Source organism: Salarias fasciatus, chromosome 22 (genome assembly GCF_902148845.1).
Source record: "Salarias fasciatus chromosome 22, fSalaFa1.1, whole genome shotgun sequence".
Taxonomy (NCBI): Eukaryota; Metazoa; Chordata; class Actinopteri; order Blenniiformes; family Blenniidae; genus Salarias; species Salarias fasciatus.
The window spans coordinates 18,000,617-18,024,264 of NC_043765.1; the positions used below are offsets into that span (position 1 = coordinate 18,000,617).

At 42.7% G+C, this 23,648-nt stretch overlaps 3 protein-coding genes across 4 annotated transcripts in view; all 3 read right to left on the bottom strand.

The window, feature by feature from the left end:
- Nucleotides 1–372: 372 nt before the first annotated feature.
- Nucleotides 373–3,767, bottom strand: LOC115409602 (nuclear transport factor 2-like). 2 transcript variants are annotated; one of them, XM_030120845.1, is made up of 5 exons: nucleotides 3,699–3,767; nucleotides 1,897–2,017; nucleotides 1,509–1,580; nucleotides 975–1,073; nucleotides 373–622 (listed from the first exon to the last, which is right to left on the bottom strand). In XM_030120845.1, exons 2-5 carry the CDS (start codon nucleotides 1,999–2,001, stop codon nucleotides 506–508), a joined length of 393 nt encoding a protein of 130 aa, XP_029976705.1. In that variant the 5' UTR covers nucleotides 2,002–2,017; nucleotides 3,699–3,767; the 3' UTR covers nucleotides 373–505. The 2 variants fall into 2 exon arrangements, with proteins under 2 accessions (XP_029976705.1, XP_029976706.1); XM_030120846.1 differs by having other exon boundaries at nucleotides 3,694–3,764.
- Nucleotides 3,768–5,194: 1,427 nt separating this feature from the next.
- bloc1s4 (biogenesis of lysosomal organelles complex-1, subunit 4, cappuccino) lies at nucleotides 5,195–8,755 on the bottom strand. Its single transcript, XM_030120688.1, has 5 exons — nucleotides 8,384–8,755; nucleotides 6,670–6,741; nucleotides 6,476–6,577; nucleotides 6,087–6,212; nucleotides 5,195–6,007 (listed from the first exon to the last, which is right to left on the bottom strand). Exons 1-5 carry the CDS (start codon nucleotides 8,714–8,716, stop codon nucleotides 5,909–5,911), a joined length of 732 nt encoding a protein of 243 aa, XP_029976548.1. The 5' UTR covers nucleotides 8,717–8,755; the 3' UTR covers nucleotides 5,195–5,908.
- A 2,076-nt stretch (nucleotides 8,756–10,831) lies between these two features.
- Nucleotides 10,832–23,648, bottom strand: part of pard6gb (par-6 family cell polarity regulator gamma b) — a 32,365-nt gene continuing 19,548 nt past the window's right edge. Inside the window, exon 3 of the mRNA XM_030121090.1 lies at nucleotides 10,832–12,460. Coding sequence (XP_029976950.1) covers nucleotides 11,367–12,460 — 1,094 coding nt within the window. The 3' untranslated portion in view covers nucleotides 10,832–11,366. The remainder of the gene's footprint in view (nucleotides 12,461–23,648) is intronic.

A 23,648-nucleotide genomic window follows, 5' to 3' on the forward strand; every position in this document is an offset into this window, starting at 1 on the left:
ATGAAAGGAATTTTCAGAAGTGTTACACAATAAACCCGGTGATCATATCACTTTCGTTGACAGGGATTTGAAACTTACTTCATGTTAGAAATGTTGTCAATCCCCAGTATAAAGTAGCTTAAGCTTAAAAATGCAGATGTGTTGTAACAGTGCTTTGGAAACTGCAGACAATACCACTTCAAATGTTTCAACTGTGCAACAGTGAACAGAACAATCATCACAAAATATCAGCAAAGCTGGAAAAAACAGTGAAAACAAGTAAGTTCATTTTACAAACAAGTCTAAAAAACAACAGATTTGTACCTCTAAAGTTCATTGTGTTGCACTGTAATTTTGGAAAAAAGTGTGTACAAGAAGTCACATAAACAACTATTCAGAGGAATGAATTCTTTATTTGCAGAGGAATGTTACTCTTTACAACAGTGTGCTTATTGATGTCCTGCAAGCACAGACAGAGAGGGATCCCTGTTCACCAAGACTCCAGAATGAACACAAGTGTGCAGCTCTACACAGGAATGTTGTGTAGCCCCAGCCGAAACACATCATTTGTGCACGCCCACCCACCATTCTGAAACTTCAGCATGAACACTTGATGGAAAGGCATCGGCCGTTCGTCATCTATCTGTTACAGAAAAAAGAAAAAACATGTCTTCAAACAAAATATACCTTCTGTGTTGAACGATGCATCACAACAGTACAAAGGAGAAAGTAACAATAGAACAGCGCAAGGTTTATAGGTGAACCTGCAATAAAAACCAAGGTGTTGCTGCTTCTACGTCTGGAGAGCAGATTCAAATGCAGATCTTTCAATAAAGGGTGTGTTCAGTGGAGGACAATGAAAGAATTCCATCCACTTCCCAGCCAATGTCGCGCAGCAACGAGCATTGTTCTCAAAGGTAGGTAAAGGTAGATGGCTTCTATCGCTATAACGTCAAAAATGACCATATGAATACACAATAACTTCATAATCTTACCTGTAGTTGCCCAAAAACCATGATGAGGACACAACCGTCGACTGTTGGTTGAAAGTCTTGCTTTGTGATAATGTGCTTAATACGTTTGAAAGGCAGGTTCTGTAGATTAGAAACGATTTTATTAAAAGGTGCTGCAAGAGCCAGAAACTGTGCTTTTTGCTGACACTGTAAGACAGAAACACTTCATACTGCAATGAGTATTATTGCTATTTCCATTCATTCAGCACCTCAGCTTGAAACTCTGTAAAACCTTGCAGGAGAACAAAGACACAAATCTGCCAAACTGTAAATCAGACTTGTCAAAATGACTTGTTTCTCTGAAATATATGTATTTTAATATGACTAAATGACAGATGATATGAATAATAAACAAGTACGTTGCTAAAACATGCAGAAGCACTGGTATAAAAGTGTAAAACCTCAAGAACATGAATCAAATGAGGGAATTATTTGTTTGATTACTGCATAAAATTATCCAAGCACTTAATGGTCAAAATAGGTGTGATTAAAAAAAGTCTGTGGAACTATACTCACTACTAGTTTGCCAGCGATGGCTTCCTTTCCTTGAAAAGGTGATCCCTCCCATGTCAAACAAGCATCAAATGACTGAGGGGGGAAAAAAAATGTTTGTTACTTCAAAATTTACAGACATTTATTACCAAGCACCTTAGTATTTACAATAAAAACAGAGCAGGAACGTTAAACTTATATGAGTCAAGAGATTCTAAAATGACATCAATGTTGCCTTTGTAATTTTATTATTTGCACAATTATCCAGCAGGCTGGTTTTCTGCACTTGGTGTATGGTGAAATTAAATTGTGATGGCAACAAGGTAGTTAACAGCTGTGTATACATTATATGCTGACATTGCAGTGTTTAATGTACAGATGCAAAATACACATGAAGATTTGACAAACTTACATAAAGGTTACTCAGTCCCATCCGGTTGGTGTTGTCAAACTGGTTATAATACTCCTGAACGAAGCTCTCGGCAAGGCTTACTAGCATTTTTTCCTGGTCAGACATGTTTGCAGCTTTGGAACTGTAAAAGAAAAATACACTAGTTTATACAATTCTGCAGGATCACATTGTCATTCACAGACAACCTGTGGAAATCTATACAATCCTCAAACTGTTTCGCAAGAAGCTAACTTCAACAAACAATACCTGTACTGCAGGTAATCACAGTATGCATACGACTAATACAACACAAAATAGATGCAAGATTTAGTCTAACAAGACAATTTCAACTACCGGTATGTTCTTTTGCCTCGATTCACTTTATTAATAGTTCAAAGATGGACCGAATGAAGCACCTGTTCAAGTGCAGTTTAATGAAAACAGATGAACGCATCTATTGTCTGATTTCGCTATATGAAAGCACGAATTACAGCCATAGAAAATGTAAAGCGTTATGGATCCGTTATTTGCGCAGTGCACTCGGTAGATCGTGTTCATTAACCCTTTGTGGCAAAACCTTAAGAGAAGTGTGTTTTTGTACAATTGCAGCGTTTTACAAATGAAGATGGCGCTTTAGAGCTTTTAGACCTGTTTCAGTTGGAGTCAAAGGCATTTCACAGCACCGAGTCTGCACTTTGGAAGGTTTTAATGGCTGATTCGAGGGGTCCTGCCAGTTTTGTGCTTTTAAACCTGAAAGCTGCCTTTGACATAGTCGTACAGAATACTATTGCACGACTTTACACGGGGATCAAAAAGTGGGAACATATAACCCCTATACTCGCATCTTTGGACTGGGCTGTCTATTAATTTTTATATTGACTGTAAGATTTTATAGTCTGTGTAGGTTTAGGGTTAGGATTTGAATGGACTGGCCCCACATTACATCAAGGACTTGATCCAAAATTATATATTAGATGATATTTGTAGGGTCTATTAGTCACCTGAAATTTCTTTACAATTTCCATTGTAAGGAGGTTTCATCTAAAACAGAATTTTCTCTGTTGTCATTCAGCGTGTTTACACAGGCTACCATTGGAAGTAGCTGAAGAACTGCACTGTAAATCTCATTTCAATCTGTCATGACAATATATGTTGAAGAATTTGAGCATATCAGAGAGAGAAGGTAGAGATTCTCATTGTAATTCCAAAATGCTGAAAAGTATGCCATAATAGATCCATTTATTGTACAGAAGAGTCTGCAGGGCACATTGCATGCATAAAAGGAGTGTTACTATGTTTTATTACGTCTTTTAATTGTTTTATTAGATTTATCGTTTTATTATATTTTATTTATAGCATTTTTGATTGTTGCCTATTGTTATATTGACATGTTTGACTGTGTTTATATATAGCACTTTGGATACGTTTTTGTTGTTTAAATGCGTTTTACAAATACAGAAGCTCGGATTCATTACCCATGAAGCACAGGACAGAAACACTGGTTTAGAGCCACACGGTCCGAGTTTTCCGAAAGATTATTAAACTAAACAATATGCAGCGCAGCTATTTTCTGTACGGTTTTTTTCAACGGGAGTCCACACACACATAACAGAAAGATTCTCGGGTATTAATGTTGACTTTGTACAGTTAAAGTTTAGCAAGTTTTCACCTGGACTGAGCCTACTTTTGTTCGCCGCCATTAATTACCCATCACGCTTTTAACTTTCGGCTAATTGAGACACGGTGGAGACTTTAACTGACATGGAAGAAAGAGGAAAGGACATAATTGAACACTATTAAGACTGAATCGACAAGTACCTTACCGTTCCCGTTAATTTAATTACCGGATCCGCCGTGGAGAAGAACAGTAGGAGTTCCCGCTTCCTCGTGGCCTGACGTCACTGTAAACCCACCAATGAGAAGACGTGTGTCAAGTTAACCCCGCGTTTTGTCTGTCAGGGATATTCACGTTTCACCTTCTGGACTAGAGAAAAGAGAGATTTTAATCTCACTAACTGTGTTTACCCTAAAAGCTTTGATAATATGGTGTAGTGGTTGGCAGCCTCGCTGCATCGTGAGGAACATATTCCACGTCTGAGTCCTGGTTGTGCTTGGAAGGGGGTTTCCAGGTAGAGTTTGCATGTTCTTCTTGTGTGTGTCAGTTTTGTGCATGTTTCCTCCAACAGTCTAAAACCGTGCATTTGCTGTGAACCGGGAAGTGTGAAACTGTTCATTTGTGTGACTTTCAGTTCCTGTGTTCAGTCTGATGGACTGATAACATGTCCAGAGTGTAACCTTCGACCCTGAGTTAGATGTGAAGGTGTGTGGTTAAACATCAACATATAATAAATAAATTCAGTGTTCAGACGAATGCAGCATTGAAACCCTAAACATATTTTTTTTTATAGATTTTAAAATTAGTTTTATTTTTTATAGATTTTATAATTAAAAGGGCTGTATGCGCTAACCTTTAGTGTTATTTCTAATCTGATTACTAACCTCTCTGTTTTCGTATTTTGTTGTTGCGTGTGGGCTACAAACACAATAAACGTCAGAAATCCCAGGATCAAATGATACATCACATCATCTGCTTCAGGGCACCAAATTTCATCTACGACTCCCATCCGTCCCTCGTCTTTATCCAACTCTGGGTCAAGGAGGAGGGGCTGATTCCACCATGAGCAAAGATCTCGTGCAGGTCAGCAGTCCATCACAGGCCAAACAAAGACAGTCTCACAGACTCACATGCATGAGCAGTTTTGAGACATCAATCAAAATGAAATGCATTTTTTTTTCCTTTCCAAAGTAACATGAAAAAAACTCTATGAACTCACAGGAAGATCATGCAGATCTGACACAGAAAAGCCCAAAAGCATAAACCAGGACTCAAACTGGGAACATTCCCATTGTAAGAGATGGTGGTAAATGCTACAACACTGCACAGCCCAGGGGGCAATCACATGAGCTGCAAATATTTTATGAAATTATATATATTTTTTCATATCCCCTAAATTGAATCAAGATTGTATACCTATTTAAAAAAAATTGTTGCGAAACAATGTCTCAGGTGATTTTTAATGATTGTTAAAAACGTAAACAAAAATGAATATGCAAAAGAAACATCTTTAACAACTTTTTTGGCAAATAAATCAATCTGACTGTGAAAAAAGAAAAAAAAAACAAAACTTGTTCCAGGGCCCACAATGTATCATCGTCAAAGTACCGCTTGTTTAAAACCTAAATTACAGCTTCGTCCCTGGAGCAAAACATTTCCTCATCAGATGGTGTGACTGGAAGCATTAGAACATCTAATCTATAGTGTGCTTTGTTTCTGAAAAGGTGCTATCAAAGACGTAGCTTCATGTCAGCAAGATTTTTTTTTTTTTTTTTTTTTGTCATTCATAGCAAGTAAGAAATAAAGTGAAAACTCTGAAATGGAAGACTTTAAATGCTTAAGTGGATAAAATCGCTATTGCTCGGGGAGAGTGATGAGACATACAGAAATACAGTCAATAACAGCGTGCAGGTCTGTACAAACACTGGTGATAGGAATGTCTTTTCATACAAAAGCTGGGTTAATTGAAGTCTTTATGTATAACATCTAAAGATCTTTACAGCTCCTGTCATTACACCTTCTTTACAGTTTTGGATTGGCAGACGCGATGACTGTCTCCGCCGTGTGTGTGACTAATCCAACGTCACCGTTAGACGTGGTTTCCTTCACGGAAAGTGAAAACAAAATGGACAGAAAAAAAAAAAAAAAAAAAAAAAACCTGTGTAGGCACTTTTGAAATCATGTCGCTACAGTTCAGTGCTTGTTGCTGCCAGGAGAACGACACTCAAAAAAAACCTCCAGAATGTCTTCACGCACTCCACTTCCACGGGCTTGTTCAGAAAAGGCTGCTATTGCTTTGCTGAGGCCACTGCGCTGTTAGATCCTCTTGCGATGGATGGCAGTAAAAGTTGTCTGTACAGTTTCACCCAACTGGCCTCCGAGGTTCGAGCCGAATCGCGCCTCCGCGGTCCCGCTGTGTCACTGCTCCGGCTGCGACGTGAAATAATCGTCTGTCTGGAACACGCTGGGGACTTCCTGACGCTGATGCGGCGCTGGTCTTCTTGGGCTGGCCGGTCTCTGAGAGGGAACGAACACACAGGTTATGACCTAATTCTCTGACAGCACAGCAGGGGTTTTACGTGGCGTTGTCTCTTACATTTAAAAAACCTGGGAAACTGCGAAACATCTTAAAAGCCACCGGCAGCGTTCCCAGCTCTCCTTCTGCCAGTGTGACCTGCTCCTCCATTGCGTTGACGTTGGATCCCACCATTTTTACAAAAGCCTGCAGGAAAGTGGACAAAATTATTATTATTGATGCCAGGCTGATAGAAGACTGGACAAGCAGAGCAGAGCAGAGCAGAATTTTCAGTTCTGCTTTGACAATGTAAAGCTCTTCAAACAATGATCAAACCCTTTTTACACGACAAAACTTTCTACTCATGGTTTTCTCAAGTCGTCCTGCGTTACTGAGCTGCTATTGGTTTAGATTTCTTTATGCACGGAGATTTTTCACACTACACACATTCAAAAGCAACAATTCCATACCTCTAATTTATCAATTCTTCGGTATATCTGTCTCATTTCATCAGACTTCTGTTGGATTTGAGGTAGGTTGTCATTCACTATCTGTGAGGTATCGTTACGGATCTGAAAGAAAAAAACAACAACAAAGAAATCATGTATGAGATACAAATGATCATTTTTAATATATGCAAGCTTGTGCCATTGTGTGCGCTCACCATATCCAGCATCCCAACAAACTCGTCTACTCTCGTCAGCATTTCTTCCAAACTTTTTTCTAAACACAGCATCTGAAAGGAAAAAAAAAAGAGAAAATGTCATAGAAATACAAACCTTAACCATCAACAATAACCAAGCAATCTGTGAGTTATTTGTCAGTTTTATACTTGACATGAATCTTCACCCACTGGTTTTAGTCACTGCTCAATACAACGGATTTATGTCGAGGGTGAAAACACAGAGTGACTTTGTGCTCTTAGGGAAATGGCTCCACTTCTCTATAAATTACCCGCTATCATGCACATCCACTTATCGTCAACCGAGAAGCAACAGATAGCGGGTTAGTTAGTAAAATGCGTAATTACCTAAAAGTACAGACAAATCTCTGTCAGAGGAATACAATAGATCATTTTGGAGTTGAGTGACTGCTCTCGGACTTTTGTTACATTAAGCACGAGCTTGATTGTTGGGCTTTCTATTGTGAGCCAGAAACCAGGCGTAGATTCAAGTCACATGTTTTAAAGTCTAATCAGCCTCGGGACATCAGCCGGTAAACTTCTGCCTGAGCTGAAATAAAAGACTTGCTACAGTGTTGAAATTAAGAACAAATACTTCAGACTTCTGGATGAGGAATGACTTCGAACAGAAAGAATATGTATACCAAAAAAAAAAAAAAAAAACTGTCTCTGACACCAATAATAGTTCAATCTGACATTTATGGATGATTCCAAAACTCATCATAAGAAAAAACATACACAGACATAGCTAGTTATATTCTGCTTTGACCTCACACTAAAGTTTCTCTCAACTCCATCAATAAAGAGGAATCATTTCTGACAACTTAATGGTCCACTTCCAGACAAATAGTAAAGCCACAACAGACAGACTGAAGAAAATAGAGCCAAATATTTTTGTTGCCAGTACGGATCAACTTCCAACAATATCCACTGACAGCTGATTTGACTGCTGTCACTGGTTGATGTTTTCACCTCATCACCAATGTAATGCAAAATTTATAGTCACATTCCATTCTATCATTGTAAAAAAGGAGCATGGAGGTACATTATTTAGTGAGCAGTCTCTACTTGGTAAGGATATAGTTTTGTTTAAAACAGTAGAATCTACTAAAACCCAACAGAAACATCATCTGTGTTCTTCTGAACACTGTGACATAAAAATGCAAGAATGTTGCCTTTCAAGCATTTTGATGAAATATTTGAGTATCGTCTGAGGATATTTTATATTAACATTATAATCTGAAAAGCTCCATTCATAAGGACATGATAAGCTGTGGTGTTGAAAAAGTGATTTCCCTATATTGCCATGTTGTGGTCACCATGCTGCACGTGCTGCCTGTTCATGGTTCATCATTCAATGCATCCAATCAATGCTTTTAGTGTCGCTATGGTGAGATCATCAAGCTGCAGCTCTCTGTCATCTGAAATAACCATGCCCTGCTGAAATGATCACTCTCATGTTAGTGAACGTGTTATTACTGCAGTGAGATCACCCTGGAGGGTGAATGCTGTGGGTGAAATCACTCTGTGGGTGAAGTCGACTGGTTCACGCAGGTGAGAGTAATGATTAGGGCCAGCTGATTTCTACAGGGTGAGTGTGGCGCTCTGCTGCAATGCTGCAAGAGGTTTGATCGCCTCATAAACAAGCAGTGAAAGCTTAATGAAGCGGGAGCTGCGCTCCGCTGGCCGCACCAACCTCCTCTCCGGCCGTCGCCCGAATGTAGGAGGAGTAGTCGAGCGCGGTGCGTCGGAGGACTTCGTCGTCCTGGTCCGGGTCGTGAAGGCCGGCCGTTCCCGGTTCGGCCGCCTCGTCGAAGCTCGGGCTTTGGGAGATCACGTTCGCCGCCGCCGCTGCCGCCGCCGCTCCGAAGCTGGGGCTCTGCGACACGGTGCCGCTGCTCAGGATGTCGCTCACCATGGACAGGCTGCTGGCGCTCTGCGACACGATGCCGCTGTCTCTGCTGATCTCCGCGCTGGACTCCTCCAGGGGGGACAGCAGGCCCACCCGGTCCATCCGATGCTGCTCCATGTCGCTTGTTGTTCTGCTCCACTGCCGTGTTGTGCTCTGGCTCCGTCTGTCAACTGACCGAATCACGTGGGCCGCGCCGAGTACGGCGGCTCGGAAGGGCCAGAAATCACAACAACGCAAAAAAAAAAAAAAAAACTCGCTTCGATTTTTCTCGATCAGATTTGTCAATTTGCTCTTAGAATTTAGCAAAAACAACTGAATATTTTCACATTTAACTTTAATGAAAGAAAAGTATGTCAGTATTTTGAATGCCATGACATCCAGTAGGAACAAGAACAGCTATGAGTTACACAATGAAACTACTGCAAAGCAACAGAAAGAGACAGAATGCAACCACAAATACATACAAATTAGAAAAAAAAGAAAAAACACAGATTAACCCTACTATCAAATGAATAGGCTCTGAGTCTCACACACAAAGAGAAAACAGAGAATGGAGAATGTACAGCAAATGACAGTCATCATTGAAAGCATGTAAAGTGACTTTCTGTAACAGATGAGGTATGATGAACATCCATATAGTGATCCCACTGTTTCACTGTGAGAATATCCCCGGTTCCAGTCCAGTGGGGGTTTCTGTGTAGAGTTTGCATGTTCTCCCTGTGTAGGCTGACTTCAGATATTTCAGTGTCTTCTCACAGTCTAAAACCATATATTAGAGGCTAATTGTTGAGTATTTGATTGCCTGTAGGTGTAGGCATCTGGTTTTCTGTCTTCCTGTTTGCGCTGTGATTGAAATATGAACTGTTGGGGAAAAAAAGAGAGCAATGCTTCTCAGACAGTTGTTATTTTGTTACATATAAACACATAGTGATGACTAAAATTGAACAAATCATTGTAATAAATGCAGAAAAGATACAAAACAATCCTACATACAAAATTACAACAAAGACACTCAGTGTAACTGCTGTGATAAATGAAATGTCTGTTATGCACAAATTAGATATCCACAAAATTGCCTTCATCAAAGAGATGCAATTTTCCTCTTCAGAGAATTTAGGAATTTGACTCACCTGAGCCCAGTAGTCCATTATCTCATATCAGCAAAATATGTGAAGACAAATAACTTTCACTCTGAAAAGGTAATGTGTCCAGGAAGAATATATTTGTGGATACAATAAACAAAGTTTTCTATTCAAAGGACGAGAATAATAGCTTATTGTAATGATAAATGAGCGTCCACCCACACCAGCCTCCCAGGGAGATACGTGTTGTTCCGCGTTCGGCCAGCAGATGGCAGTCAGGATTACTGCATGGAGGTCTTTACCAGCATCCAAATACTAAAAATATTAATAAATTTAACCTGTTTACCAACGACGTAGAATCATTTGGGACACGATTTAAATCAATAATTTAGACCCTAAAAAGGATGACACAGATAGATCTTTCATAAAGAAAAGGCTGAAGTATTTCTAACTCTAAACCTCTCTGGAGATGACAGAAACTCATTTCTAAGATTGATACTGTGATGTTGGGGATTTCAGATCTGCCCCCTTGTTCACTATCAAAGCAGACTACTTGGGTGTCGAGGCTCCTCAGCTGTTGGAGTAGCGTGGCATCCTGAGTCAACATGGCAAACAAACATTCATTAACAGAGAAGTGAAAGAAGCCTGCTGCTTCTGGAAGGCCTGCGATATGCGACCAAACTACATTCCTGCCGCATGTCGAGGTTTGGCTGAGGCTGAGAAACAAATGATAAAATTAAAGGAATTCATCCTTCACATAGTTTTGGTCTTCATTGCGCAACGTATGTGCAGACATTTAGCCGACTCTTAATCTCAACCTCGATAAACTGTAGATCTACAGAACCGGAGCAAAACAATAACAGTGCAAACACTGATAATACTGTAAATATTTATTAGCACAATTCCTCTCAGATTAAAAGTTTCCCATAACTTCAAATTGAAAAGTACTTGCGATAAAGATAAAACAGAAAATTCAAGATTAAATCAAATGCCAGATTTTCATCTCACTACAGGAACTTTCCACTGATTCAGTGTGTTTCCTGCACCCTTACAAGTCTCATCATTGTGACCTGATATGACCTGAATAGCTACAAACATGAAAAAGTCACATGTGGAGAAGTGCTGAATTAAACACCACATTCCCAGTGTGCATAGTTGTGAGACAGAATAATTTATTTAAACAGATACAAGGACTGGATCATGATCATCAATGCATAAAAGACCTATTAAAAAAAACAAAAACATACTCTACACAGCATTTATCAGAATATACGAAATATAAATTTTATTCTTTAAAAACATCTGTAAGAAACCCCAAGTTGGTCCCAGAAAGAAGAATGAAAAGGATCTTAATAAGAGTGGTCACTAAGAAATGATATGAGGCTGCATGTACATTCAGAACTCTAGGATACAGTGGACTTTCCTAAAACAGTTATTTCTTCTTAAGCTTATTACAAACATACAAGTGTTTTCATGTAAGACAAAGAAGACTTTTAAAAATACAAGAAATATATACATTTTTACTTGTCTGCAACTTCCGATTTTCAATTATCTTGTAAAAACCAAACAGAAGTTACACAATTAGTATCCGACGACAGACGTTTGTGCTCAGCTGTATTGGTTTGCGGTGTTCCAGTTGAGTCTCTGAGCAGCTTGAGGAGTTTTAGTCTCTGCGCGTTTGAGTATTATAGGGTAATGACTGTGCCGTCCTCCTCCACCCCGCCCCTGGGGACCGCCAGACTGTGTCGTGGGTCCGTTTTCAGCGAGCTGAGGATTTTGTGTAGGCTGCCGTTGCTGTGGCGGAGGGCCGGGTTGCTGCTGTGATGCGCGGGCTGTATTTGGTGGGGGTGGCTGTGCTGGGACTGCTGGTGTGGGCTGTGCTGGAGGTTCAGGTCTCTGTTGAGCTGGTAGCTGAGGCTGCTGTGCTGGTGGTGGTGGTGGTGGTGGGAGTGGGACCCCCCGTTGAGGCTCGGCTGGGAGTGGAAGGAAGCGGTGGAGACCACCGACAGGGGGCGCGTCGGGGGGCTCGGAGGCGCCGCCGGGCCCGAGGTCACCGCCGGAGTCGTCTGCTGCTGCAGGCGGGACAGACTGGACGCCAGGGAAGCGTTGGACCTCTGAGACGGCCGCTTGATGCTGTTCTCAATGACGATGTCCGCCTCCTCGTCGCTCTCCAGTTCGTCTTGGTAGCCGTGGGCCCCCACGGACGCCACCCCCGCCGTGCCCGCCGGCAGACTCGGGTACCCGGTCGACCCGCTGCTGTCGGACGACTGGCCGGAGCTGCCGGAGATCCTGCTGCTGCGGACCACGTTGTTGCGCTGGTTCACCGGCTTGACCGTCACGATCAGGTTGTGGCTGTTGGCGATCATCATATCCGTGACCTGATCCAAAGACTTTCCCGTCACCTCGATGCCGTTGACCTCCAGCACCTCGTCGTTGACCGCCAGCAGCCCCGTGCTCTCCGCCAGCCCCCCGGGGACCAGCCGGGATATGAAGATGCCCGGGACCTTCTCCAGGCCGTGGGGCGTCACCCGCACGCTGGTCCCGTCGCGGATGTAGAAGCCCAGAGGCTTGTCCGAGCCGTGGCGGTACAGCCGGACGCGGCGGTGAGACTCGGGGAGGATGTCCACGTCGATGATGGAGGAGACGGGCCGGAAGTCCTGCGGCATGCCGATGCGGATGTGGGGACGCTTGCGGGTGATGTCGGTGTTACGGAGGGCGACCACCGCCTTCTTCCTGCGGGTGATTGTGTTGGTGCCAAAGTTGGCGTAGTCGACCTCCTCTGCAAAGAAAACAGACAGAGGAGCAGAAGAGTTAGGCTTAAAAACTCAACATGGACAATAACCCTTTCACCTGCTGCTACTTTTTACTGTTGTCACCACAGCATGAGAGATTCGGCTCATTTCAAAACAACTTCAACACAGTCCCCCCTCTTGAAAAGTCAAGACTTGAACTCTGTGTTGAAAGAATGTTCATGAAGCATGATTTTGTTTCTCAAGACACAACAAGCCACTTTCTTTTTACATGGATTCCCACATCAAGGTTCTATTTGCACTGTAGCCTTATAGTTTTTAAGACGGATGCCCTTCCTGCTGTAACCAGACGACAAAACGGGGTCCCACAAATTCAAGGTGAAGACTTACCCTGATGTACCACCAGGGGGCACTTCATTAAAGTCTAATAAGAAGTCTAGACATGACATAATGTTCTTAAAAAGCAATATTTCACAATATGATTTTGTCATAAAAGCCACTTTTCAATCTAGGTTTTAGGATTCATGACATGTCACCGGTGTTTATTACCTCTTCACCATTTACTACAACTGCAAATCAAACCAGCAGTCATGCAAATAGAAAATATATTTGCTCAAACAATGTACAGATGGGAGTGAAAAAAGTTTTCATGTGAAAGATCTGCTAAGAAGAGGACCAGCTTGATTATTAAGAAGCCTTAAAATGAACGCCGCAGTGATTGCTGGTTTTATTTTATTTTTTTACGACAATATTTAAACAGGAGTCAACATTTTTAGAGTAAGAATTCCACCGATGTAGGTAGATAACTTGAAAAATACCATCAGCGAGAGGCTTTCAGTGTGTTTGGGTGCATGCTGGTAAAAAGTGCTGATTGTGCAGAGCCTGTTCTGACAGCCATGACCCGCCCCTCCGTTATCAGGCGGCAGCTGCTCAGATTCCCCTTTTAACCGCTTTTGCACACACTTGCACAGGCACATACATGTAAACACAGAACTCAGCCACAGATTATTAAAACTGTTCAGTCAAATCCATTCAACTGGTTCTACTGTTTGGTCACCGGCCACAAAAGGAGGAAAGAGTGAGATGTGTGAGAAGATGAGTGTGTAATCTCAGTCAGAACATGTTTGCAACCACAGGCTTAAGACAATCAAAGAAACAATGAAAGTCTTCATGGGAGAAAGGATCAGCCTCTCAACAGACCAGTAGCATCTTTAAAATAACAGCGCCACTGCCAAACATGCTGTCTGATAAAACAGAAGAGAAAAAAGTCCGCAGGATGAGTGTACTCAATGGCGTCACAGATTTTTATAAAATGATTTCATGCATTCTTCGATTTGCGTTTTGACACCAAGGGTGAGTTACAGAGGGAGTGCGAGAGAGGAAAAACAGTGCTAGAGATATCTTGATATCTGCTGCTCTCTAATCTGTCCTTCTCAGGCAGTCCGGAAATCTGGACATAGTGATGCCCGATGTGACAGGAAGTGACGGTCTCCAGGCGGGAGCATCCCCTTCAGCAGCGCCATGACAGTGAGGCCTGTTTGGGACACCTTTTCCTATGAATTTACTGTGTGTGTGGCCAGCACGTGGTAAATTCTGGCTTCTTCTCTGAATACTGAAATAAATGCGGCGTCTCTGAGCAGAGCCAGCTGGCCAGTTGTCCTTCCAGCCTCAGAGGAGCGTGGACGGCTGCCATCTGACTCCTCGTGTGCTGACTCATCATTCACATACGTCGTCTTCCTCCACCACCTCCCTGAGCGGACTGGAGCGTGAGCTTCAGTGTTTGACTACTGCGAAAATGAAGATGGGTATTAAAGCTCCGGTGGGGGAAAATGTCTGAAATTTGCGGAGTGCTCTGCATCACGGCTCCATCAGCCACGGCGCACCAGGGAATCAGTGAAAGCTCAACTCGGGGAAAACACGTTTCATGACAACAACAGCGATGATAAATGAGTGTTGGTGAAATAGCAAAGTGACATCTCTTGGCAGAGCATTAAATAATGTTGTCAAGTGCCCACTGAATCAGCTCAGACTGCAGTGCCAGAAATGCCTGATGAAGACAAAACCTCAACTCTTGCCATTTAAAATTGGTTGTTTTTCTGATTGCCATTTTCAGAGAAGAAGAAAAAAAAAAACCCATCTGAGTTCAATCAAACTGAAAGTGCATGGTATTCTTAGTTTTCTGTGCATATTGTGGCAGAAGCTGATTTGATTGAATCCAGACAAGGCATTCGCTGAGGGCCTGGAATTTCTGCCACAAGTGCAACTCCCCCTGATGGGAACCACATTGGAGGGGATCGCAGCAGAGTCTCATTACAGGTTTCTTTTTTTCGATACTACACCCTCACCTCAGTCTGAAACCACCGCCTCGCCACACGACATGCCGCATTAGTGAGACGTACGAAAGAACAGATGAACATCCTGTTAGAAATTCCACGGGGATCACTACAACTGTTATAACAGAGCCTTTCTGGGTAGAAATCTTTCTTGAAAGTCCCGGAAGAAATGTTGCTCTGTACTTTTGAATAACCTAAAATGACAAGGATGAGGGATGTCATAAAGGTCAGAAGCAACAGGGGCACACTGCCCATCACACTTGGTGAAACTCAAGAGGAAAATACTGTCAAAATACTGGGGAATTGAAAATTTGTACCCGAGAAGGTAATCATGTACATATTTATACATTATGTAACACATTATATGGAATATAATGTGTTGAAAGTCAATAAACTAACAATATATCACATTATTTACAATTCATAACTCATTACCACCACAACAGCATTACCACCAGACTGCACTTCACTTTGGGTAACAAGTGAAAGTCAGTCTCATATTTCTTTCTACATACGGTAACTGTCGAACATCAGGTTGGACCACATACTCTGATGAAGCAATGTTAGCCAAGTACATCAGGAAGCCGTGAAAAACAGCCGCAGGTGAAGCAGCTACACCTGCACGCTGCAGCTTCAGTGAACCCTGAAGTCATTTAGTTTGAAGCAGAGAACAAACACCAAAGGAGCTTTGAGGACACTGCAGCTGAACTGTCAGTGAACTGATGAGACATCAACCGTAAGTTAAACAACGTACGACTCCAAGATTATCTCCACCTCGAATAAAGTTACTTTATTTAAATTTAAACCTACCAAAGTAAAATATCAGAAGCAGACTGTGGCTACAAACTGTCAGCAGGGTACAGAGGATTGTATTCATGACCGGCAGATTCTTTGAACTGGAAGCGGTTTGTCTGTAGCTTCAAAGCGAAGCGCTTTATTCTCTGTGGGAAAACTCCCGCTGAATCTGCTCAATACTTGTGAAACTCGTGCAAGTTTACCATCAAGCACACAATTCCTGAGACCTGCTGCTGGGCTTTAGCAGCATGTGACCGCAGTCCAAGATAATGGAATAAAACAGCAAATGAAATGCAAGGCTTTCCTAAACGACTCCATCTCATACAGGCCAGTGATTACTTCAAAAGGCCCAAGTAAGGATGAATTATCAGGTAGCACAGCTTCAGAGTTCAAACTCCTGCCAAGCATGAGACACACACACACGCACACACACACACACACAAAGTGAGCATGCAGCAGCACTGCACCATGGTTATGGTAACTACTCCTGACAAACCTAATCCCTACTACACTGAAGCATGATGGGTAAGCCAACGTGAACCGCTTGATCAAAGACCGTCGGGTCACTTAAAGGCCCAACAACACCTCAGAACTAAAGCCTATTACAGGCACTCTACTGGTCTCCCAATTAGCCGTCGGCCACTATTTCCACACTGCAGTATTTACAATCAAGCGTCATTCACTGATCACATTCGACACACGATAACAATTGGACTCAATTTCGAGAAAACTTGATGTGATTCCTGAAAGACTGAGTGAAGCAGCTGTTTGCATTTACCATTTAATTTACTTTGAATCAAAGTAAAGGTTAAAGCAGTCTACTAAAATGGCGATGCGAAATGCTGACGGGGATGGAAAAAACATTCATTGGCAGAGACAACGCCTAACATCTGAGGTAGACATAATCAGTAAAGGTAACGAGCGACTTCTGGCCCAGCATGGCGCGTAAACAAAGGAGCACCGACAGTGTTCAGCAGCACCGCAGAACCAAACAATGTGTTGTTCTACAAAGTAATTACACGGAAAATGAGACCCCGGGATGCGCCTGACACGGCTCCGACCCTTGGTGGGGTCGGGGGGGAGGAGGTCAGAGGTGGAAAGACAGCTTCGGGACGATTCCTTCATTCCGCCGGTGGCTGGTGTGCGTAGCTCCGTGCTTGTCTGCTTCTCAGACGCCGGAGGAATGTGGCGGCGAATGCAGCCGGAGATATCTCCCAGCAGGTTGAAGGCGTGCATAGCTGCACAAGGCGGGCGTGGGCCGCTCCGAACCAAAACAACGTGCCATGGTACGGATTAGGCAATGTGATCTATCACTGGCAAGCCTTTCAGAAAATTCCTTTTTATAGGAATGACCTAAAAAAAAGTTTCAAATGGACAAGAGAGAAAGTGAGCTGGCTTCTCTCAGGTTCTCAGCTGTTATAAAAAGCCTCACGCTGTTAAGCCTAAAAAGCCGCGGCGAAGAGGAAAAACAGCCTTTGTTCCACCTCTAGTTAACCGAGGCTGTGAAAAGAGGGCGCTGTAAAGGCCCGCTTCTTTTTCCACCATCTCCCATAAAAACCAGCACGTCTTACGCAGTTTTATGATCAGCCATTAGGATGTCTGTGCACACTTGCTCCTGGCACGTCTTCTTAAATTTCACCACTGACTCATCACCGGCTAAAATCTGTGAAAGAAAATGGAAATGAACCACAACAACCAAAATAACCCTCTCGTTATCCGACACCGCTCATTTTCAATTTCTTCTATGGAGTTACATGACTTGAAAGGAATAATTGAGCAATAAGGGCTACTTTTTGCACAGTTGTTGGCATGATGGTTTGACCGGAACTACCATCGGAGTCTCGTGTGTGAACAGTCTGCTGCCCTCAAATGACCCAGATAAGAAAAAGACGACGTGATCTCACACACCGCTTGGCTGGACGCTACTCATGTCAGGATGTGTATATCAATTCTGGAGAGGTTGAACAATCAGAGTAGATGAAAATCCTGAACAAACGATAAACGGAAGATGGTCTTTAATTCTCACACAATTTGTAAGCAAGGGCTGGACCGTGGCGCCGACTCCTGGCTGGAGTAACGCGGCAGCAGCCACCTACAGCGGGACGGCAATAACTGCACAGCTTCTGACTGACGGCGTCTGAAGAGGTGTTTGTGGTCAGCGCCATGTGTGATATTTCACACTGAGCTGCGTGAGAGTTGGCACGTTATGTTAAACATTTTTTTTTTTGTTGTACATGTGCCTGCAACAAGAACGCTACTAAAGACAGTGGAAACGCGGCGTACCGGCTGGCAGCGAGCAGGGATTTTCCAGGGTTAAGAATGCGCGGTGTATAAGTACTATCATGTGAATGTGTGCCTGCATTTCACCAGAGACGAGCTTGTTAATCTGTATGAATGTGCTTGATGACCGGAGAAGACAACCAAACCATGTAAAGCTGTAAACTTCGGCTATATCTTCTCACTGTAGAGTGAGGTTATTGATTGGAGCGTGGCATCCCACGAATAAAACAACTATTGAAGTCTTGCTGTAATGTACATGTACGGCCTGGGCTAAAGGTGACGGTGTCAATACACTGCTAACAGATTTAGAGGGGCCCCACGGGGGCGTGACCCCCGGTAATGGTATTTTTACCAAGTGGTACGACCCAGACACGAGAAGCTCCGCTTAGAACTTCACAAACACACAGTTCTTTGAAACTGCTCAATGTTAGAGGGAAAGTAGAGGCATCATTCATAAGCTTCACTATTTTTTCAGTACAGTTAGCAGTTAGCAGGTTGAACAAAAACTCATTGATAGAAATGTTTACCAAACATAAATTAATGCACTGCCTTTGGCTGCCACTTAAAACATGTTCATAAAGGTCATAAACAATGGAAACTAATGAATCAATTGAAAATTACAGTCATGTGTTGATCTACACAAAATACTTTGATTGCTTGAATAAAGTGAAATAAATAGGACAACATCAGAAAAAGCATTTTAAAAAAGTATTTTTTTTCAATAAAAGAGTAAGACGTAACAAGCAAGGAACTACTACATTTGAACATAACTATTTTTCGACAGTGGGGCACATACATATTTTTTGAAAACTTCCAATCTAGGATGAATTCTTACATGTGAAACAAGTTTTGTTTTCTCCTCTACACTTGTATACACGTCAAGCCGCTGTGTCAGCAGCCCTAAATGACTGTGTTTCTGCAGATTCAATAACACTGTGCCTTTTTTGGATATACAATTTTTTTGTGCAGAGAATTGCATAAGAGGATCTTAATATGCTCTGGAGCAGTAGCTTCTCTCAAGTCTCGATTTTTTTTGTTATTTGGCATCTGTATTGGGGCGCAGAAACGATCCAGCACAGTTAACTACTGTGGCTTTACATTTACAATAATGTTACATTATTACTTGATGGTTTGAGGAAATTCGCCAAGCCTTTCTGATGAATAAGTAAAAACACACAAGAGGATTGCTTGGCCTTTGGAAAGTTTTGAACGGTGGAGAAGTGCACGGCTTTTCTAGCATGCGATAAATGTTAATAATTTCTTTGCAATGGCGGCCTATAGCCTGCAGCCTGTTGCTCTGTCCAGAGTATCCAGCTACAGTCCCGTCTATGCATGCGACATTCCAGCGCCCCAACAACCCCCTCCAGCCTCCGTCGCGGCCTCCATCCAAGCGTGACCAAAGTGCTTAGTGACAGGGGGAAACCACAACCACTGCAGAGCGGGAGATGCAAGGCACATACATAGAAGAGTGAATGGCGTTGAACCCTGCTGCCTTTTGCATTAGGTCACTGGATGCTGTGGCACTGGGCTTCATTCCTGAGCCCCACAGAGCCCCCCCCCCCCCCACACACACACACACACACACACACACACACACACACACACACACACACACACACACACACACACACACACACACACACACACACACAGCTGGACAGTCCTCACTTTGAAAACCACCAGGAATATGGCATGAAGTAAGACAGGATGAAATATCACATGACAGCGCAGATCCTGGTACAACGCAGTACAGCCAGTCTGTCTACTCCAACCATTTCCCTCCTGAGAGACTTTACACTTTATTTTCCTCCTTTTTTTTTGCATTAAAAAAAAGACATGATTTAATGCATGCAGAGCACTTTGTGTTTCTTTCTCCTCGTAGCGTGGGGTTGGACATGCCCGGCTTTCATGACTCCACAGTGGTTTCACGCTAAGCATCAAAATAAGAGCAGAAATAGCATTTCTGCATGCCTTTCCCATGTAACAGAAGCACAGGAGATAGTAGAAACAGGCCTCGTCTTACTGCAGCATGCAGGCCTTTTTAACTGACTGGTTCAGTTTTCGACCCTGTGAATAAAATAGAATAAAATAGAAAAAAAAAAAAAAAAGTCGGAACCAAAACAATCGGGATTCTTGGAGATCTCTGCTCCTCCCCTCTGGAGGTGGCTGGGAAGTCTGTGTGTTCGGGGACCGGCTCCTGCCAAGATTTCCAACTAACACTAACATGGAAAAAAATGCGGACAGAATAAAGAACTTTTTTTAAGCATTCGGACATATTTCACATTCTTGCAGGGGTGGTTGAGGCAGAGCCCGGGTGGAAATTTGGAGGAGCTCGGTAAACGTGCGAGGTTATAATGGACAGCTGCGCTCAAGGTTTGGGTAAAAGCTTACTGGAAGTTTCTCTGATCTTGTGCATGGCCTGCTGGGTTAGGAACACAGCAAAGAAAACCACTCAGGCTCGAGTAAAAAGCATAATTCACAAATATTTGGTATTTACATTTATGCAATATCACATTAAATTTGGTATCCACTACAAATTATGGGGAAATAGCAACATTAATGATAAACGACATTCCCTTAAAATCCACAGACAGCAGATTCTGTAAATTACACGTGACAGTTCTAAAACACTATTCTTTAGAATAAACTCATTCTCAAGCTTGGTCAAGCTTATTCAGTTTTACTTCACAGCAGTGCGAATTAAATTAAAGTGCACGTTTACTTAAATAAGAGAGTCCTCCTGGTGTGTGCATGAGTCTGCACATTTAACTGCGCTCGCTTTCATGTCAAGTCCTTTCCACAGAGTTGGTCGTAAAAAGAGTCCAGAGCCTCAACTGTGGTGCAGACTTATTTAACAGACTTCAAAGACACAAAACACTTTTCAGTCTGGATTTGTATTCGCAGCACGCTTTAAGTAGATTAAAAAAAAAAGTTTCCTAAAAATACAGGAATGTCAGGTTAGAGCTTAGTGAAACTGTCCTCCAGACAATAAGGAAAAGAGTAGTTTAGTTTCTAATAAATCCAGACAAGTTTGCGTGTGTATGTATGTGCGGAGCTGCACTTTGCATGCTCCACACTCTTTCTTTTGCTGCTTTTTGCTCCTTTAACTCGCAGTTACTGCGGCGCACGGAGGCCGGCCTGCACATCTGGGACAAGTTAAACGGAGCTGCTCTGTTCCTGCTCGGCCTGTACGGCGGGGCGTGGAAGAGAGTCACAGGTTTAAGATTCGCCGCAGGTATCAGCTCCCCCCCCCCCAAGGTCCATCACTCCCTAACACACACACACATACACACACCATCAAGCTCTTGATGCATTAGCATAGAGATGGGCCAAATCCCAAGAGGGATGGAGGTCGAAGGGAGAAGAGCTCTTTAAAAAAAGAAGGGAGTGTAAGCAAGCAGGTTAATCTCTGTTTGTGTGTAGGCCAGGCTGGGGGTGAGGGTGGGGGGTTGGTTGACATTCACCAGAAGGGAGGGGAGAGCGAAACATGAAAGGGGAATGTAAAGGAGTAGACAGGTCCTGCATTCCTCCGACTTTCCAAGAAGAACGATCGACACTCCATCAAGTGTTCCTGCTTTTTAAGTGCTTGTCGGGTGTTTGCTGACTTTACATTTTCTAGCTTTGTCTGGACTGTAAAGGTAACCGTTGCCTCTCTGTTGATCATAAATATGCCTTCAGCCTCAAAAACACACGCTGTTGATTTAAGCTCCCCAACATCTTTGCAGCCATCTGGTCCACAGGTACCACTGCTGCCTTTACTGCCTCCGACCCGTGTGGAAATATAAACACATGCCGTCACTGAGGAATACAACACAGAGGGAAAATGCTGAAGACGATTAACGGGACAAAAGAAGCGAGTAATCAAAACTAAGATTCTATTTTCACTGTTAAAGTTGCAGCAGGTTTTGCAACCATGCCATAAAGATAAATTGTGTGGGTATTTTGGCAAAGACAGGCACATGGCTCGCTCCAGCATGCGGGTGACACAAGGCACAGCGGCACACTTGGACTGGAGTGCACGGCACCTGTCTGGCCGGCGGGTCGCATGAGAGTCCACGTGAGTGGTTAAGCTTGTGTGAGTGAGAGAGAGAAAGAAGGAAAGATTTAAAGATGTCATTGAATGACTAAAAGGGTTTAGGTACTGATAGCACGTGATGCCCTATTCTGCTTCCCCCGTCTTCTATACAGACAGTCTGATCATACAAAGGAGACAACATAAGAAAACAACATAAATATCAACCTTAAACTAAACAATCTACTAAATAAAATATTAACTTAGCAGATTTGAATCCTTCTTATGGGGGCACTATTCACATGTCCTCAGTTCGGGAGTGAGTAAGATGTAATTATGTTCATTTGCTACAGCTTGTTGAGGCAGTTCAACAAACAAGGAAGTGAACTGAAGCACGTTCAAGTACATCTTTATTTTTGTTTTGATTATTCACGTTGTTACAATAGAGTCAAACAAGTTTACCGGATTGCAGCAGAAGTGTACAAACCAGCAGGGAGAGATGAATTCTAAACCCACTCAAAAAGGGCTGTGGCGGTTGCTGTGGAGTCGAAACTGAAATATACTGTTATCTATATTTATATTGTGGGAGGAAAAACATCGGAAGTTAACTAAATCACTGAGACTCACATATAAACACGTCTTGTAGATAGTCCTCTAACTTGGAAGTGTTTCAACAATATTTGGGAGCCACATTTTAACTTTTGTTCCATTGCTAACATATAAATGGTTTCTAGGACAGTCTGAGGAACACATTTGTCCATTTCTTTTTTAAAAACAAACTGAAGCCCTTCATGTTGATCTGATCTAAACACAAACTATTAAAATCGGCATGATCCACAGAGATTGTGGTGGGGTCAAACACACCCAAATACTGAGAACAACATCTGCACAGTGTTGTGCTATCTATAAATAAATGGAACCATAACTTGAATGCCCTAAAAGATGAAGAAAACTTCATAGAAATCATTCTCCAATTCATAAATAAATGATAAACCAGGCATCAGTCTGCAAAATTAATAATATTAAGGATTTCAGAATACTCCAGCAAAGTGATTGCTCATTTTAGGTTCTTCGGACGAGCATTCTGTACAGTGTTTGAAGCTGAGAGTCAGTGGACCTCCAGCAGTGACCCACAGAGACATGGAGTAAGTGCGAGGTTTGATCTGAGCCCCCCACAGCCACACATGTACTCATGAAGACGACTCCTGTTTTCATCAGGACCAGAACAGCAGGGCCAGGCTTGACTGAGATTTACTGTTACACCACGAGTTGGCTGACTTATATTTGATATTTGAGTCGCTGTTGTTGTTTGCATCCTTGGAGAGTGAGCCGACCTAAAGTCACTTTCTAATCTATTCATCAGCTTCAGGTGACAGACAACAAACAGACTGGGAGGATTATGGTTTCAATCGCCTGACTGAGAAACACTGGAGAGCACTGAAGCAGACAGGCGAGGAAATCAGAACGAAAAGACAGCGTGTCCGCAGGGAGAGCCGCAAAAAAACATTTCCATTCATGTGGTGTAAACAGCTGAAAAACAACAAGTCATTGTCTTGCCTGTGAGGAAAACTCAGTTTCATGGGTAGAAAACCATCAGCCTAAAGTAAACCACAATAGAGACACCAAGAAAGGGTGAGCCTGTCTTCAGAGGCGACGCCATGCTGAGAAGGTCTGACATCAACCCACAGGAAAAGTGATCCTTTGTTATGAAAGCGTCTTTGGAGACGTTTTGTCCCATTTGCACTGACGGCAACCAAAATAACCCATCGTGTTACAGCTTGATTAATAAGCGGCCAA